We start from the raw sequence: 19,065 nt of genomic DNA on the forward strand, positions 1-19,065 counted from the left end.
GACAGTTTTTGTACTTTATTAAATAAATAACTCATAAACAGCATTGGGAGAGAACATGGTACTGAAATAAAAGGCACTTTGAAAACAATACTGGATAGGCATTTGGGTGTGAAAGCATTTCAGAGGTGATTCATATGATGTACAACACTGTTGGTTCAGTCTTACAATCCAAACAACTATAACTAACAAAGCTGACTCACACAAATGAGTTCACCAGTTCACTGACAAACAGGAAACACATTTTTGGTGTACTTGACATGAACACAAGAAAGGACCTGAGAATGACTAATAAAGTTACTGCAGTTAGCAAATACAGCAATATTTCATTAGTTAATTGCAACTATCTTAACTATACAAATCCTTTGATTATTCAACATTGCCACAGTATCATAATTTTACCAAGTGGTTTACAGTCCCTTTGTGATAGTATATCAACAATTCAAATGGCAGTTTTAATTAATCTTCATCTTGTGTATTTACTCTTAGAATAGAAAACAGTATCGATGATCTCAAACATTTGATGTTTCTAAGCTGCAGTTCAAAACTACATTTACAACCACTGCATAACCTACTGTGACACAACTGTCCAATCTAAGCTGAATGCTGAATATCATTCAATAATTCATATTGCAGTTGTTATCTATATATACACACACTGACATAATGTACTGCTCTGGCTGACAATTTAAATATTAAACTCAGGTCCTGTCTGGAACACACAGAAACACACAGGAAGTCAGTGCACAGAGAAGAAGAGGAGAGAGAGTGAAAGACAGAGAAGTGTCTGAGAAAGAGACAGAAGCTGAGGAATTCTTGTACATATATTGTATATCCATAGTGTCCACATTGTGTTGTTAAAACAAACAAACAAAAAAAACAAATAGCTAAATCCTCCGCCCATACCAGTCCTGTGGCAGGAAAAAAGCACCCTCATGTCATAATTTTTGCAAATATGCTATTTAAAAGTATATACACATACTGTAGACTGTACATCTAAAATACAACAAATGCATATAAATCATAAGTGTCAGTAAAAATACAGATGCAGTGGCCGCATGATACATTATAATGGTAAAGTGATAAGAAAAAAAAGACAGATTCCACCACAAGTTCCCCTCAGACCCACAAATACTGCAGCTGTCAGATGCTTGTTAGCAGAGTTAATTGAAAACTATGACGCCATCATTTTCCTTCATATTTAGGATTGATCACAGTCGTGACAGCACTTTTGTAGATTGGATTTTCACCCTGGAAAGCAAAAAAAACAGTTACAATAATGTTATTATTACTAAGTCAAGCAAAATGCAACGTTTTTGTTAGACACATTCACCAATCACACAGAATCTTTTTCCAACCATTAGGCATGGTGATATAATATCTTCATTTAATGTACATGTAATGTATTAAGATCAAACTTAGCACACAGCCATGCTTTTGTGACAACATACCAAATATCAGGAGGTACAAATAAATCATATTTAAAAACATAACATACTTTTTTGTACTTAACATACTATTTTGGTATTCGTGCACCAAAGACACTTAATATCCTCAAACCCTGAAAGGTTTTTTTGATTTTTTTAGCTGTTCTGATTGTCACAGCACACTCATGCACTCATTTTTACAAACACTGAAGGCAATGTTTCTCTTCCTTAGTTTACACTTGTCTATTGTTGACTTGATCGTTTTAAAAGGCAGGTGAAACAAAGACAAAGTAGCAACTGAGTGAAATCAAGACACACATAAAGCCCATGCAGGAAAATGAAATGGAAAGGAAAAGAAATACAAACTTAGAGGACAGCAGCTTTACGGCCGTAGTTTGGGTTCTGGAACTGATTGATAGGACTCTTGTATATGGGGTTTTCTTGCTACAGGCAGAGAATATGGACAGAATGGAGTTCAGCCAGAAAAAAATAGCACAGCACAGCACAGGAAAAGGAATGAATAAAGCCCACTGAGAGTGGTGAAAGGAACACAATGCAAGAAAGAGAAGGTAACAGATAAAGATAAAATCTGGATAAAACCAGCACTTATTCACACGGATCTTTATTGTTAATCAAGTGATCAAAATGTGGATCTTGTGCACACATAATTATAATGAATTATTAAAAAAAGTAGAGGTTTTCATTGAGACAATGTGCCGCTGGCAACAGACAAAACTATGTTATATAATATATGTATGTATACATATAAAATAATATAAATAAATACTGATTTGGATTTGGTGCTAAAAAAAGTGATCCGGACATCCCTCCATTTGACTGAGCCCTGTGACTTCTGAACAGGAAATGCTAAACACACATCAAACAGAAGCTCTGGCTTTGATGTCCAATGAGCTATTGGTCCACTGGGGACTTAGTAATCCATTTATGGAGGTTGCAGACATTTTAAACAATTTGTTATTGTGTATTCTCTGTCTTACATCTGTGAAGAACTGTGAATAAGAAGTCCCACGCCTTTTTCTAAAAATAAAGAAACATTCTTACATTTACTGTAAATTAAAAAAGAGCCTACTCTCAAACATTGTGCAACACCTTGATTAAATTGAGATCTATTTTAATTTACTAAAACCAAGTACTCCCTTTCATTTCTCAAAATTAAAGAGATCTGGGGCCATGGGTTGCCCTGCCCATGGTAACAAGAAAGACCCCAATGTACGGAGCCGAGCCCGCATAGCATTGATCAGGAACATCTGCATCAATAAACCCACATACGGGGTATGATACAATTCCACCACTAGGTGGAGGCATATTACTGCACATGAAGTTGCTGAAATCCAGTCTTCTGTCATATTGATGTTGGCTGATGATGCCACAGAAGCAAGGAAGCAGGGGTGGGGGGTTGGGGGGAGCTGTGGCCACTCCCCGGAAAAAGCCCTGCTATGCTCAGAGCGCATAACATTCCCAAAAAAGTCCACACAGTCCCCGGCATTTTTCCTTTTTATTTTAAGTGCCACTCAAAAGCAACACATTTGTTCTGTTTCTGCAGGTGTGAGACGGAAGAAAATGCGAACAAGACACTTTGTAATAATATCAACAAGTCTGCAAATCTCATCTGCTGCTAAGAAGCACAAATTATTTTCACAAGTTAATTCCCTGACAGCCACTGGCTTTGCAGAGTAGCCAAACAACACCTGTTTTCCACATTTAAATAACTCAACCAAACTTCTGCCAAAACTCTAAAATACTTATCCTGCTAACTTTTACAAAGCCGGTCAAGTTCCCCAAACTCACCGTGTCCCATTTGGCGTTCATCTTCTCTTTCTCAAACTTGGCAAACTCTCTCCTGTCATGGATGATCATCAGCAGCTTCCAGATGAGCAGCAGGGCTAAGCCAATCAGGACGATGCCGGCGACCACGCCTGCCACAATGGGGATGATGTCAGGACCGGCGGGGCATTCTGAAACACAGCAGGGTGCAGCAGTGTGTTTAGGCAGCTTGAAATAAGAGTGCAAAAATAACAAGATCATGGGAAAAATATACCATCACACGGCTGTACGTAAAGAAACAAATGTCCTATTTTTGCAACCCAACCACCGCAGCCCCTGTAATTAGCTTTCTGTCGCAGAAACCTTCCACAACCTGGTTCATGTTAGCCCAACGTTTTGCTTACCCAGCGTTTCAACCACATGGACCTCCTTCTCTGTGTTGTTGTTGACAGCGTAGGTGTAGTAGAACCAGCAGTCATTGGCGTCCCTCTCCTTGCAGTGCATCAAAGGGTAGGAGGGGACGTTGGGCTGGGGTAGCTTGTCCCTGTCCTTCACTTTAATCAAATTGAAGTAGCTGCAGTCTCTCTCACATGTGTCCTTCTTCTCACCAGTGCCAAACGCCCGGCACTCGATGCACTCTCTGGAGGGAAAAGGGTGTTGTTAGTAATGAGCATTGAGATTTTCCCAACTTACAAAAAAAACCCAAAAAACATACATTCTCTAATTCTTCTAATGATTCCTTGTTGTGTGTATTAATGAACAGAGTTTTTGCTTCATTTACACAGGTTTTGTCTTTTATTATTCTAAATATACTGAACATGACATTTTAACAAATTCAACAGCAACAGAAATTACTTTCCAGAAATTATTTTACTCTAGAGTTACTCTAGATCAGGCCGACACTGTGACCCTCCCCCAGAGATAATGGAGACAACTGCTTATTCAACCCTTATGTAGCGCTGGAGTTAGCTGTGGGATACTTTAACTTTGATTTGATTTTTAACCCTTTTTTTTGTTTACATTTTGGCAAATTAGCAACATTACAAGTATGCTGAATTAGCTATTAGCAGAATCTGTTTGCACTGTACTCATGGATGTACAGAAAACTATCACTGGATAACTTTTAGAATGTGGAAAACATGATTATTCTCAGGCAAGTGTTGGACTTAAAATGTCTTTCTTCTATGATTTCCATGCAGATGTATGGATGTTTATTTGCGGTGAACATTGGAGATAAAGGTGTCACACTGAATCTAAAACTATGGGTATCATGTCTGTGTGTTCAGATACTGGTATTGTGTCCCGGCAACAAGCCTACTTGCGACTAATGAGAAATATCCCTGTGCTGCGGCTCAGGAAGTGAAATGCCATCAGGGGAAAACACAACAAGGGAACAACACTGTAACAACAACACTGTAACTGTGGAAGATTGAGCTAATTCAGACTGCTGAAGACTTATATGAGCTTCGGCTGAATTTTGAACCACATTTCCCACATTCAACGAAGGTATCACTTTATGGCCAATTAGTTCAGGAGGAAAGACTACAGCAGCATATCACCTGGTCAACATTCATTTCACATGTAAGTGTTTTATTAAGATAGAACCTGTTCTTTAGATATGAAAATACACACAAGTATATTTCAAAATATGTAATATATAACAAAGGAAGTATTACAGTATTTACATTAGCCCATCTTCATTTCAGACTTACTTGTGTTCAGTACAGACTCCGGGACAGGTAGGGCAAGTCTCACAGGTGGGACCCTGGAATTTGGGGTCAGTGCACTTGCAAGTACCACATTCACAAGTTCCTCTACCGTTACAGATCTGCTTGTTGCTGGCCATACATGTGCTGTTGTCCAGAGAACAATCACAGGCACTTCCAGTCCACATGGGGTCACAGATACACACTCTGCACTCACAGCGTCCATGCCCTGGGAAAAAAACAGTAAGAAAGCTTAATGTGCCTCTTTCTAAACATCATCCTATGTGCATTAAACTGTCTCTGCTGCACTGAGTAAAGCCGAAGTACTGAGATGTTAAATTCAGAGAGAGAAAATCTTCCTAACATAGAGCTGTCACGCTCACCTCCACACAGTTTGTTTCCGGAGCGGTCACAGTTGAAGTTGTCACACTCGCAGTACTGGCCGCTGTACCTCTCCTCAGGGTTGTCTCTCTTCTTGCACTCACATGTGCCGCACACGCAGTCTCCGTTGTTGCTACAAATGTCAGTACTGTTGTCTTTACGGCAGGTCCTGTCCATGTCCTCTGTGGCCACATCATTGCTGCTGCATTCACACTGTCTGCCCACACGTCCTTCATTACACCTGAGTCAAGGGAGAAGTTGTGATTCTGAAGGGTTTCTTAACACCAAAAAAAAAAATCCAAATAACTGAATATGACACTTGAAGGTTTGCGCAAGATGTATGGTACAATAAAGATTTTGGAAATGTTCAGACTTACTTGCAGGCTCCACATTCATAGGTCCCGTTACCAAAGTGGCAGAGTGGACTGTTCTTGATACCATCCTTGTGGCATTCACACTCACAGATAAAGTTGAGGGTAATCTCCACCTCCTCTGTGAATCCCAGGGGCTTCATCTTAATGGTCTCAGGCTTGCCATGTTTTGGACAGCCCTTAGATGTCACACTGATGCTAAATGTGACCTAGGAGTGAAAGAATAAAGGAGATTTTTGGGCCTATCCTTTTTTAGTTTTGATCTGATATTTGTCTAGAGTCTGGTATATTCTGATGGCAAACAGCAGGAATTTTATAATGTTACTAATATTTAGCTGGAGGGAGCTCCTCTATTGATATTTACTACATATGTATTTACTAAATATACATTTTTTTTTTTTTATGTATATTATATACTAGTATATTACTAGTTAATGCTCACTGGAATTCCATGTGTCTCATTAGCTATCTGAAGATTGATGTTTGGTAATGTTCTGAATACCTTCAGTATTGTATCTTCCTATTTGCCTCTAATAAGTTATTTTAGTGGTCTCCAGCAAGTATTTCAAAATGCTGAAGATGTCCATATACAAGCTATTATGACATTATGGCAATGTTTTTTCAAAAGTTTATAAAAGTGTTTATAGTGAAATCTGAGGTCTAAGACAATTGCAAGAAAGACAAGTCTAAAAACATCTGTAGGTGTTACAAAGTAAGATTTCACACTTTTTTTGAAAAATTGCTACTTGATTGTTTTGTTTGTTAATTGTTACTCGAGTTCAAGACAAATAAAAATACACAAAAAAAAAAAAGCAGGACAAACGAGCTATCTATGTTTTAACTCCGAAACAGTAAATGGCCAGTATTAAGTGTATCTGTATTAAGACATTTTTTAATTTACGAGATACTATGTTCCCAGTTGTGTATTTATGAGAAACCATTTACTATCATTGACTTAAATGCATGTAATGATTGAGTGCGTTTTGACAACTGACTGGATAATTCACCAGAGCAGTTTTCTCATCCTCACCTCATCCCCGATGGAGATGTTGGAGCACTTCCGTCCATTTTCGCCCACACTAACCACTCCGTTCTTACAGCGGGATGTGTAAGTTATGGTCACTCCCTCTGGAAGCTTGCTGTTCTCCAGAATAACCTCAGATGAGAGAGACTGTCAAAAACCAAGAGATGACATGAATGTTGCTATTTCCTGCTGTGGAATGTCATCTGGTAGCTTTAGTTTGACAGCATAGCTAAGTATTAAATGAGAAAATATGTGTATGGAAAAAGCTTTAACTGTCCAAAGCAGTCAGAATGTTGAATGCTTTAATGTGGTTCATGTGAGTAAATGATAACTTAATCAAAGTATTTTATAAGAGCACATAAAGTCAACAATCGCAACAATGTACTTACATTGTAAGCGTCTATAATGAGGTTGATTACATTGCTTGAGTTGGCAGACAGAGTGCCCACTGCAGACTTTGGTATCAGATTTTTCAGCTCCTGAGGAGAGAGGAAAAGTTTAGAATAAAGCTTTAATAAAGCTATGATAATCTTGTGATCCTTGTATTCTCTATTAGCAGCACCACCATAGGATCAAAAATACTGTTCTATGAACTTTTAGACTGTAACCATAGACTTTAACCATTTCATTGGAGATTTAGATGGATACAATACTGATTTCAACCTTGAAATTATAAAATTGGTAATGCTTTGAAGCAGACTGACGCTACTGTAAGGCTCAGTAATGAACTTTTATCAAACTCAGATGGAATTGGGTTGAGCTGGCCTGAAAAGCAACAGCATGGCAGAAGGAAACAATCAGAGCGTCAAAGGGATGCTGCCATAACTCACAGCAGATGTATTAGCCCAGGTGGAATTTTATTTATTGGGCATCTTCCAAAAACACACACACGCACAACAGGAATGAGGAAGAGTATATAAGTGAAGTCAAAGTGTGTCAAATAGAGAAAAGTGAACTCACTTGGTAAACAGGCTGGAATTCCTCTGTGACTGCAAAGATGGTCTGAATGTTATTGTCGCTCAGCTTCTGAACCAGGTGAGCAATGGAGGGGTAATCCTTGTCAACAGGGTGGAGGAGAAAAGTCAAATTTACAGCGTAAACACACTCGTAGCAGTGTATGCCCAAATCTCAGCTAAATGAAACATTCCAGGGTCTTTCAAAAGAGGCCAAACAATATTCAGCTACTTACATAGTAGTGGCTCATGGTATACATATTGTTCTCCAAGTGACATTTCCCGTCGTTGGGTAGAACAATGCCTCCCAGTTTGCCATCGCCAGCAAAGTGGAAGCCAGCATCAGTGGAAAACACCAGGAGACGAGTCACATTCCTCCAACCAATCTGCTCCTGAGAAATGAGAAAGAAACACTGAAACTACAAGTAAGAACTGTTGCTACCAGCGATACATCCTCTCTATAAAGCTTAGAATGTGACACATTACCGTTTTATTATCAATGCATCCAAAAATCTCCCTGTAAACCAACCTAAACACCAAGGACTCATAAAATACCTTTTCACACATCACCACATAAACGTATTTATTGGCGCTGTATCCCTCCGAGCAAGTGCCGTAATTGTGGGAAAATTACCTTGAATTGGGAACCTGAGAATGATTATTTCCCACAGGATCACTGAAGGGCAACATCATTAGTTTTTATTTGTTTTTTTTGCTTACCCCACACACAGCCACTTGCATGATGGCATCAAAGCCCCCCTCAGGAGAGTCCAGGTTTCCAGAGATGTGCTGCTGGCCCACCAGGGTGTTGAACCTCTTGCCATCGCTAGTCAGCTTCAGGACATTCTTGTAGCTGAACGGGCTGGTGCAGTTCTGGTCGCCTGTGCATGGGTTCAGCATCTTGGCCGGGGTGGTGCTGATGTACGGCATGACTGTCTTTTCCACAAAGGAACCAAAACCTTTGAAAGACAGTTGGATTCAAGGTTTTAATTTAAACAACTTAAGCAAAAATTCCACCAGTGATTCAGGGAAAGGCTTAACAAGACGCTTGGTCTGAGACCGCATGCTCTAGTCTAAGGGTAAGTTGACACCAAATGAATTCAAGTGTTTGCTTTTTGCTTTGTTTGTGCTGAAAAGGTCACTTAAACTTGGGTGGCACTAAATACCCATAACATGACACCTCAAAATACAAGTCAGTTAAGCTACTTCAGAGGTTTTCAAAGTCTGATGCTGCCATCATAATGTCAGAAAATATATTGATGGTGTTTTATTATTAATTATAATTAGGACATTATTATCATTCTTTTCCTTACTTATATTTGGGGCATAATCATTCTCAAATTTTTGAAACAACCGTTCCCCATAATATGGGGGCTTTGGGGGATGTAAACAGGAGGATAATGTTGCCATGGAGTCAGTTGTGCTGACTTTGGGCTACAACTTGAGCTCCATCTTTTAGCCTTTATCTGTTTACATTTAGCAAATTAGCACAATTAAAAGTATTAGCAGTTCCCATCTGCAATGTACCCACGGACGTACAGACAACTATCGCTGGATTTGCTTGACACTGAAGAAAACCTAAAAAGGTGATGAATCTCATACAAGTTCTGGTATTATAAGGAACATTTTTCTATGATTTCTAAGCAGATTGATGGATTTTCATTGGGGATGGATATCTGACATATCCACAGAGAGTGGAAGTCACAGTGATTCTAATAACGCATGCATCATGTTCGTTTGTTCAGATGTAAGTGAGTTATGACTCCGAAAAAGAGTACATCTTTTGACACAAATTGTGACAATCCTCTTTTTAAGTACCACTATTTGTGAGCTGTCACAGGCGATGCTGTGCTGGTGAGCGGGACAAACTACAATAACTGTTGTCTTTTTTAACAACTAGCATGCATCTGCCCCTTTCACCTGACACGTTATGTCATGACTCACCCTCACCCAGTAGTTCCAAAAACTATGATTTTTAATTAAAGGCCTTTCTTTGCTTTTATAATTAGGCTGTATAAACCCAGATGAACCAGAACCAAAAATGCAACAATGATAATTTTTCATTTCTTTGCCCCAAAAGAAACAAACACAATCACACACTCATGATTAAAATCCTCACCTATCCTGAAGTCAGAGGTAATCTTTGACATCTCCAGCATCAGACTGGTTCCCAGGTTCTTGACGTTCTCCAGATCGTCCTTCATGGAGTAGGACAGGTCCATCAAGTAGTACAGGTCGATGGGATAATCTTCAGCTCGTTTGAACTTCAAGTCAAAAGACTGGGGTTCACCTACATGAAGTGACCATAATTAAACAAACTCTAATCAAATCCAAAATAAGGTGAGAATAATTTCAGTAAAATCTTAATTAAAAAACATTCTCACCAGATCGGAGGGTGAGGCTTAGTTTCTGGGGCTGAATCTGAGTGATGTCCTCTGGCTTCAGTTTTTCTGCCCCCTTTCTGCGATGTGTCACAGTTTTGTTCTTGAGGGTCTTCTGATCCCCGCGCGGGTTTTCGATCATTGCATTATCACAGCCCCTCTTTATCAGAGATTGTAGCTCGTCACAACGGGTCGACACGGTCTCACCCTGTTTCAGGAAGTTCTAAGAGCAGCAGCACAGGGAGTATCAATCCATCAAGTGAAAATCAGTACATTTGTCATACTGCTGCATAATATCCTTTGTGACTCGGTTGCAGCTTTCATCAGGGTTATTTTCATCAGGCTTAGCTTAGCTTAGGCTTGGAGATTACAAATTTAAAACAGAAAGCCTATGTTACAAACTGGGGACATCGTGGCAAAACACGGGGGTTTACCAGACAGAGAGGATCCAACAAAAGACAGGGACACAAAGTTGGGATATTTTGACCTGTGCTGCTTTGATTTTGACCATTATTGTTTTAATATGTCTCTCACAAATCCCACAAGTGCAGGCAGGCTAGGCTGGACCTAACATGAATATAAATCACAGAAAAGCAGCAAATCTTAACATTTCAAATGTTTGACAATTGACTTCAATACATTATAAAAGTGGTTGCCAATTAATTTTCTGTTGTTAATCCACTCATTCTTTCAGCTCAAGTGATTTTCAACTTTTCCACATTATTGTTGTAAATTAAATATCTTTTGGTTTCGGACTGTTAGTCAGACAGAACTAGGGTCTTAGGGAAATTGTGAGTTTCATTATTTTCTAAACAATTATCGATTCATTTAAAACTGATCAAAAGCAATCATTAACTGCAACCCTACATTAGCACGATCCAAAACTGCAAGCTTACTATTGCTATATGACTGATAGCATTATAATGGCATCAAACTGCATTTCTCAGCAGGGATTATAGCTGACAGCCTCCATTCACATACTGGGTCTTTACACCAGCCACATTTGGCTCCAGCCTGGATGCATTCCCCGCAGTATTTGGCGTTGGCATTGATGCACTCATTCCCCTCTGGATAGAAAACAAAGAGAGAAGAGAAGAGGAAGCAGAGTCAGAGTGTTCAGGGGGGGGGCAGTACAGTCCCTGCAAAGTAAGCAGCCTGTTAAGCCCCTCCGTGTTTACGCATCAGTTCATCTGGAACACCGTGTTGTTCGGTGGTAACTGGAGACAGAGACAGAATATTCCGTCTTTCCATTATCCTCTGTGATGCTAAGGGGACCTATGGTCAATGACATCATTAAGATAAAGTAGCCAGCCTCTCTCTGTGGAGGTAGTCATCATTATTAATTGTACGTTTATTATGCAAACAAACAAAATGACATCATGTGACAATAATGTTACAGTAATACAATCTACAAGCAGATCTTGTTTGACAAAATTAGGGCTGACTGAGAAGTCTTACCTTTCTGAGCATTGCTGTAACAAAAGACTGCTAACAATGACAATACCAAGAGCAGCTTCAGGTCCATCTGAAAACAAGAAAAAATCTTTAAAATGTGTCTCATCAAAGCGCTACTGTTGTTTCGAAAAGCAAGACGTTATTTGTGACTATTTTGTATCTCTTTGTTTTGGGGTTTGGTTTTGTGTTCTGTATTTTTTCTGTTTCAGTTTTGCTTTGGCCTGTTATTTTGTGTTTCTTCCTTATTTTATTTTATTTTTAGTTCTGTGTCTCAGTTCTTAGATCTGGTTTTCTTGTGTTCCATTTATGTTTTACATGTATTCTGTCTAAGTCCACTTGTCAGTCTGTTTTGCCCGTGTCCTCATCTGTTCCTGCATTTTAGTCTTGCAATGCTCAGGCGTTTGTCTGACATCAAGTGACAGTTTGTCTATGTGTGCTCTGTTTCTGCCCCGTTTGTTTGTCTTAGTATTTAATACCCGTGTTCTGTTCAGTCTGTGATGGATTATTGTAGCCAGTAGTTGCTCTCTCACCTGTGTTTGTTCCTGCCTACCATGCCTGTTTTGGATTATTATTACACCTTGTTTTCTTTGGATTGATTTGGACTCAGCCACTGCTTGTAAGTATGCTCGCTTTTGTTTATTAAATCACTGAACTGAACCTGCTCTGCTCCAGTTTCTTGCATTTGCGTCCTCAACCCGTTTACACACACTGCAAACCCTGACACTTTGTTAACAGCAATATCTGGTGGCCTGACCGCTTGAATTCATAATTTCCTGGAGAAAAAGGTCCAGAAGAGCGACAGATGACAGATAAAATCTGTAAATGGCTTGGTTATAACTGGAGGTAATAAAATATCCAGTGGCAGGAGCTTGGCTATTCTCAGTCGGTCAAGGGGCAACAGGCAGCTTAATTCAATTCAGACCACCTTCACGTGTAAATACTGTACACACGCACAATTACACTTGCCCCTGGCTTGGACTGCAGCCTCTTTTTTCTCACAATCCATTTTACTGTAAATAGCATCAGTTCCCTAGAGTCAACCCCTCTCTTGTCGTGTAAATTGATCCCCTGTCTGTGTGCAGGCCCTTTGGTCAGCCAAACTGATGCACCTTGTCCTACTCTTAATTGCAAAGCTCATGACTTACTAAGGATTAGGGTAATGTAGGACCACTGAACACAACGGCTAATTTGTGAACAATCTACAGCCACACTAGCCGCTCTGCGAGACTGCACTTAACTGTAGCGGTGCTGTGAGCAAAGGTTTGCCAACATGCTTAATAACAATGGTAGCATTGCAGGTATAACGTTTATGTTCACCATCTTAGTTTTGTTTAACAGCTTTACTTAGCACTACAAACAAAAAACAGCTGAGGCTGATAGGAGTGTCATGGTTAATGTATGGACTTAATGTCATGGCAATCCATCCTATAGCTGTGAAGATATTTGAATCTGAGCCAAAGACAAAACAACCAACTTACTTGGTTGAGAAGAAAAAGTCATGGTGGCACTAGAGGAAAAGTTGAAACATCAAAAAAGTCCTTAGGTTACACCATCAGCAGACCCTGAATGTCTGTACATAATTTCACTGAAATCCATCCAATAGTTGCAGAGGTATTTCAGTCTTCCAAAGACTAACCGACCAATACGTTACCCCTATAGTCACGCTGCTAGCATGGCTAAAAGATGCCTGAGAAGTTATACACACTGTACTGTAAGTTAAAGACAAGAGATTTTCAGTGGCCCCTATCATTATAAATTCCACATTACTGCTGCTGTTGTAAAAGACACTTTTGGGATTCTCACCCCTTTTTATTGGCAGTTCTAATAAACAACAGCTGGGAAGGCTCCTACAGAAAGAGACCGAATCAATGGTCTAATGTTGTATTAAGGTACAGTGGCCAGCAAGGGATTGGCAAGTGCTGAATCTAATTAACATGTGGAATGTAAATATCCCGCTTGACCACTAATCAAAAACTCATGGGAGTCATTTCTAAGAGAATCTCCACAGTAGCCACACTGTCTAGTTCTAATGTGAGCCTCATGTTTTAATAGCAGACAGTGATAAAATGAGAAAAAACTTTGTCTTTCTCTAGTTTTTTAGACCAGTGGCTGTTCCTGGCTATTCATGGAGGTTACATTAAAAGGCTGCATTCCCTTACACTTGGTTAAAGGAAGCTCTGACGTTCAGTGTGTATGGTGTTGAGTGACACATTCCTGTGTGTGTGTGTTTGTGCGTGTGTGTGTCCGTTTATATAGACACAGAGGGCCAGACAGCCTGTCTACAGCCCCCCAGATTAGACTAGCTGGCTTGAATCTCCACTGGTGTACATGTGCAGTGTGTGTGTGTGTGATCCATACCGTGCCCGAGCACGTTTAACCCCAAAAGTCCAGTTCGTTCTACCAGTATGAGCCCGGTACGCTCAACTGTGGGCCCACTTGAAGTGGTGGGCTCATGCACAGTACAAGGCAACCAGGCCTAGTGTGAGTACGCCCTTAGTGTGTGCGAGTGTGTACATGGTGTGTGTTGTGTTTCCACATAAATACCACATTTAACCTGGCTCTGCGACTGTTGCACCATCACTACACCATACTGAAATTAATAGATTTTCAAGAGAATAAAAGGTTTCACAACATGTTTGTGACAACCTAAAATAAAAGATTCATACAGTATTTGATTTGATGTGAAACAGGTTTAGATATTGTGAGCGTTTGTGATGTTGTGCATGCACAATGACCAACTGATTTCAGTGAAAATCAAGCCTAAACTAAAGACATTCCTCTTATAATAAAACCACACACTCAGATATTTTCTTTTCACTGTTTCTGGGGTTTTGACTTCAGCTCCAAGGAATTATTCAAATCCAAACTATGCCTACAAAACGCCAGCGAGGTGTCAAGTTAGAAAAATAACCCTGTTGTCTTTAATAACATGAAGCTCAGCAGCTGCACAGAGGAATGCTCAGTAACAAAACTACAGTAAAATATAAGAAAGGGTTAGGAGCAGGATCATGTTATGCTGCCTTCAAGTGCACCTCAAGAGTTCAGAAGTCGTAAATACAATTTTTTTTTTTACAAAGGTTTTGGTTAACATGAGCACTATAACAAATGCATTTTTTGTCTGTACCCTTATAGAAGTAGAAAGGCAATAGAAATTACATTTATCTATCAGCCAAGAAGTATATTGTTTGACTTCTCCAAAAACCTTCATCAGTATGGATGAAGACCGTGCAATGAGGTAAAAAACACTTCAAAGACGACACAGCGTAGCTTACTGGTAGGCACTTTTCAGGACACTGCGGCCACTGCTGTGTGCAACCACACCAGCTTTACTTTTGAGAAATGTACCTCTCCATTGCAGCTTTTCTTTGGTTTAAACTTCATTCAGTGGGCAAATCTGATGGGCCTTTAAAAGACATGCTCAGTCTTGCTTTCAAAACCGGGAAGCTTACAGTAAATATGCTGTAATGTTTCTGTCTTCATGTGTCTAAAACTGTCCCCCCAAACCATTCTATCTATCGGGTACAACTTCTTAGAAAGCTCAGTTTGCAACCTGTTATCAGTAGATAAGCAGCTCTGTCGTTGACTTTCCTGTAAGCATCTGGCTCTTTAAAATGGTCTGGTTTATCTCCACTTGACTACATTTAATCACAGTGAGAAGCTGCAACTGAAGTTTTGTTTTGGCCATTTTAGCAACATGGCTCTAGGCTCTATGGCACAATTACATGAAAACAAATAAGTCTTCAGAAGACAGTGATAGTAACTGCTATCAGCCCAACAACTGAACTAAATACAGAGCAGTCTGTAGCGTTTCTCCTGTTCTGACACTTTTATAACTAATTTGATAGCTGCTGGATTTAAATGAACAAAATATGCTGGTTGGTTGACTAAACTGAGTAACGTGTTATAATGTGCAGTGGACGATTAGAGTCTGCAGACAGTTTTTACAAGAGCAGCTAACTCTTGGGAGCTTCAGTTTACAAGCTGTTAGCAAGTCAGACAAACCAAAGCTAAAAGTTAACTCACCTTGCGTTCTCTACAAGGTCATTTTCTTTTCCTGTCAACTCAAAGTAGCTAACTTTGGTTGATGCTGGACAGTATTGCGCCGTGAGTTTATAATGTTGGTAACCCAACCCGGTTATCATGGTAATTAAAATACGTACGGTAATACTAACTGTTGGGAATTTTACCATGGTTTATCGTTGAACTAACTTATATAAATAGTGCATAAAGGTGAAACAAACAAGTGCAACAAGGCAATGCAGTACAAGATTAAAACAATAGCTCCGACAATAATTCCTGAATATACTTTCTGACTTTCCAAGTCATGTTAACCATGTTTTGAGATTTGCTTAGCTTGGAAAAACAGTCCCAGACAACAGCCTTAAATTGCACTCCTCTGTGGGAAAGCAGAGTTTCAGGAGCCACAATGCTCAGAAATATACCCACATACCTTTCTGGATAAGCAAGATTCTGCAAATAAAATGATCTTATCATTGAGTAACATCACTATAAATAACACAGTTTGAGTTATGAAGTCTGAGGAGTGCGTGCTCCATAAGCACACTTTTATAAACAGCTTGAATATTTTGGTTGTGACATAGATATGAATCAAATTTGCTAATGTGCGGAAGGGAGGGATGGGGACTTAAGATGTTTGCACAACAACCACAATCCTCAAATGTATTATTGTAATAAAGATAAATTCCAGACAGTTGCCTGACAACACCATGACAGATCACCACTGGTTATTCTCTTACAGTAAAGCAGTTTATGTAGCTCCCACGCTCTTCCTGCCTGTCTCTGTCAGACACCAGCAAGCATACATGCACATTTTACTCGTCAACGCCTGTCCACTTGTCACAAACACACACAAACACCTGAGCTGTGAACGGCATCCCAGTGTTTTATGGGCTTTCTAGAGCTCTATCAGTTGGCAGGAGAAGGTGATGTATGGCAGACACTGTGGTGCATGACTAAAATGGGCCGAGCTTCTCAGGCATTCCTGAGGGACTGAATGCTGCCTGACCAGGATAGTAACCTAAAACACTGTTACTGCACTTTGGGGAAATGTGAGCTGAGACCCACGATGAAGGGATGCTGAATTTGTAATGCCCCCATTTCCTCAGTTTGCTGTTATTAATTCAGTATTCAACTAGCGCTGAAACAATAATTTGATCAACTGATCAGTCAGTTGAGTCAGAAATGTGTATATTTTGTTACTGTTTATCAAGCACAAATGCTAACATTAGCTTTTAGTTACAGATTCACAATTATAGTCTAATTGCACCCCTAACTGAGTTCACGGTCTACCCTGTACAATGATTCACAATTTAATTATTTTTTATTTGTTTGTTTAAAATGCAAAACTAAAACATGATTGAAACATTTTTTAAGATTTCATGTCCAAGTTATTGTCTCCTTATTGGGCTCCCCAAGTGTCCATTCAAGTACCTCTGGAGGTTCCTGAACTCCCATATGAAAACCTCTGTGTTAGAAACCCAACTTAATTGAGCCACACAAACCACAGCCGTAAATTGAGCAGTATTTACAGGTGCTTAGAAGTACTTACTTCAGCAAGCACTTCCATGAATAATGACCAGCAGAGTCAGGGAGGCAGTGAGAGAACCAGTTAAGACACAGTAAAGCAAGCACCGCAGCAGTAAAGAGCTGTTGGCGGCTCAGAGTCACAGCGCTCTTTGTAGGCGAAGGCCTGGACTTCCCTCGCTCAGAATGGCTCTTCTTCTCTGGCCATGAAAAGAAGGAATGGAAAAGAAGGAAAAACAGGAAAGGGCGGTGCGCAACTCAGAGGGAAAGGAGTTGCCTCCCGCCCAAAAGAAAGGAACTAACAGACTTTCCTTGCCTCTGCTGAGTTAGCCCTTTAGTCTCTCCTAATCCTCCCTCCTCCATTTGTGCAGTACTTGTCTGGTTGTTCATGCCTTTTTAATGTCAATAATATATTTATGAGTTCATTTGGTAAAGGCAACAAAATAAAAATGAACAGGTCTGCATGGCTCTCACATATCTTACACATTATAGGCTTTGACGATCTTAAATCTCATTAAAACATTACAAGATGCATTCAGTCACTCCATTGCTATCTGTAATATCTCTGGCATCCTATCCTCCCATCCTCCCTCTTTGTCTCCCTTGGTTTCCTTCATCTTTCCCTCTCGCTGACTCCCTCCTGCATCATACCAACCGCTTAGTTGCTCAATTGCTTAGTTCACTCAGTCCACTGTGAGCCAAGCCAAAGCAGTGGCCTCTTGACTTCACATACCCTTCAAACAGAGCATAAGCGGGGGACATGTCTGAGCTTCTATTTCTGTTTTCACATTTTGAGAAAAGGCTCAGTGATTTATAGCAGTAATAAAAACAACTGCACAGTTATTTAACAAGATAGCATCAGCAGAAACGATAATAATTATTCAAAGTGATATCCTCAAGGTAGCTTTAAAGTCACGTACTGAAGGAGCGAGAATGTGTAAGATGTGACGAAAAAAAAACAGAAGTTGAATTTTCATTCATTCATTAAGATGTTTATCAGGGACATGTTGAAACATAGTGTAACAGAAGCACAAGTAGAGGACTCATAAAGCTAACACGCCAACTCCAGTATTACGCAGCAATAGCTCTATCGAGAGTTTTCTACATCAGACTTTTCTGTGTCTCTGCAGTAGATGTTTCCGCTTGCAAAAACTTACTTAGAGTCAAGTAACTCTAAGTAAAAAATGGAAACATTTTTGGAAAGCTGTAGGAGACTCGTGCAGTTTGCCCCGATAGACATTTAGTCCTTGTTTCCCTAAATCTCTACAACTCAAGGTAGTGAAAGTTAAGACAAGACATAGAGCTGCATTAGCCACATTTGAATGTAAATGATGCTCCGTATTTGTATAGCGTCTTTTCGACCACTCAAAGCGTTTTTACACTGCATTCACCATTCACTCACATTTATACACTGAGCCTAAGTGCTCAAACAGAAACTAACATTCACACACATTCATAAAATTCGGGGTTCAGTATCTTGCCCAAGGACACTTCGACATGAAGAAGCCGGGGATTGAAATGCAGACCATCCGATTAACTTGCAACCCGCTCTTCCTCCTGAGCCACAGCCGACCCGAACAATATGTCAGGTTGAAACAAACAATTTTCCTTTAAGGCTCCAATGGCAAATCCCATGGGTGTACTAAATTCAGCAAGAGTGTGTTTTATCACTTATGTTATCTCCTTTCCAAAGTTCCATAGCCTCGCTTTAATGCTTAAAATGGTTAAATGTCATATTAAAAAGGTTGCCGAATTTGTTTTGCTGATCAAAGTGCTAGCTAAGTAACACGGTGGTTCAAGCGGTCTACATGTTTTACAGTCAGGACATAGAGTATGAAAAGTGTTAATCAGATACTTTTCATACAGTCAGGGACACATAGTCATCCATTCTGTAGCTACAGCCTAAATGCTAGATTTATGAGTAGCTCAACAGACAGATTGTTGCTGGTCAAGTGTTGGCTGGAACCCTGCAAACATTCCCCACTTGCGCATCAAGGAGGCTATAGATACACTAAGGTGGGGGGGGGGGGGGGGGGGGGGG

General features: G+C 39.9%; 1 protein-coding gene across 5 annotated transcripts in view; it reads right to left on the reverse strand.

Annotated features, from left to right (window-relative positions):
* itgb1a (integrin, beta 1a) overlaps positions 1-19,065 on the reverse strand; it is a 26,206-nt gene continuing 7,141 nt past the window's right edge. For 2 of the 5 annotated variants that reach the window (XM_046062829.1, XM_046062838.1), the window contains 15 exons: positions 11,484-11,550; positions 11,007-11,092; positions 10,029-10,248; positions 9,764-9,934; positions 8,365-8,603; positions 7,881-8,036; positions 7,652-7,747; positions 7,081-7,170; positions 6,698-6,838; positions 5,674-5,876; positions 5,299-5,537; positions 4,922-5,144; positions 3,614-3,849; positions 3,234-3,400; positions 1-1,248 (listed from right to left, as the gene is read on the reverse strand). In XM_046062829.1, coding sequence (XP_045918785.1) covers positions 1,183-1,248; positions 3,234-3,400; positions 3,614-3,849; positions 4,922-5,144; positions 5,299-5,537; positions 5,674-5,876; positions 6,698-6,838; positions 7,081-7,170; positions 7,652-7,747; positions 7,881-8,036; positions 8,365-8,603; positions 9,764-9,934; positions 10,029-10,248; positions 11,007-11,092; positions 11,484-11,550 — 2,400 coding nt within the window. In that variant the 3' untranslated portion in view covers positions 1-1,182. Of the gene's footprint in view, positions 1,249-1,523; positions 1,869-3,233; positions 3,401-3,613; positions 3,850-4,921; positions 5,145-5,298; positions 5,538-5,673; positions 5,877-6,697; positions 6,839-7,080; positions 7,171-7,651; positions 7,748-7,880; positions 8,037-8,364; positions 8,604-9,763; positions 9,935-10,028; positions 10,249-10,921; positions 11,093-11,483; positions 11,551-17,049; positions 17,184-19,065 lie in introns of those variants that run through there. The other 3 variants (XM_046062821.1, XM_046062856.1, XM_046062847.1) reach the window with 3 other exon arrangements.

This window comes from Micropterus dolomieu, linkage group LG01 (genome assembly GCF_021292245.1).
Source record: "Micropterus dolomieu isolate WLL.071019.BEF.003 ecotype Adirondacks linkage group LG01, ASM2129224v1, whole genome shotgun sequence".
Taxonomy (NCBI): Eukaryota; Metazoa; Chordata; class Actinopteri; order Centrarchiformes; family Centrarchidae; genus Micropterus; species Micropterus dolomieu.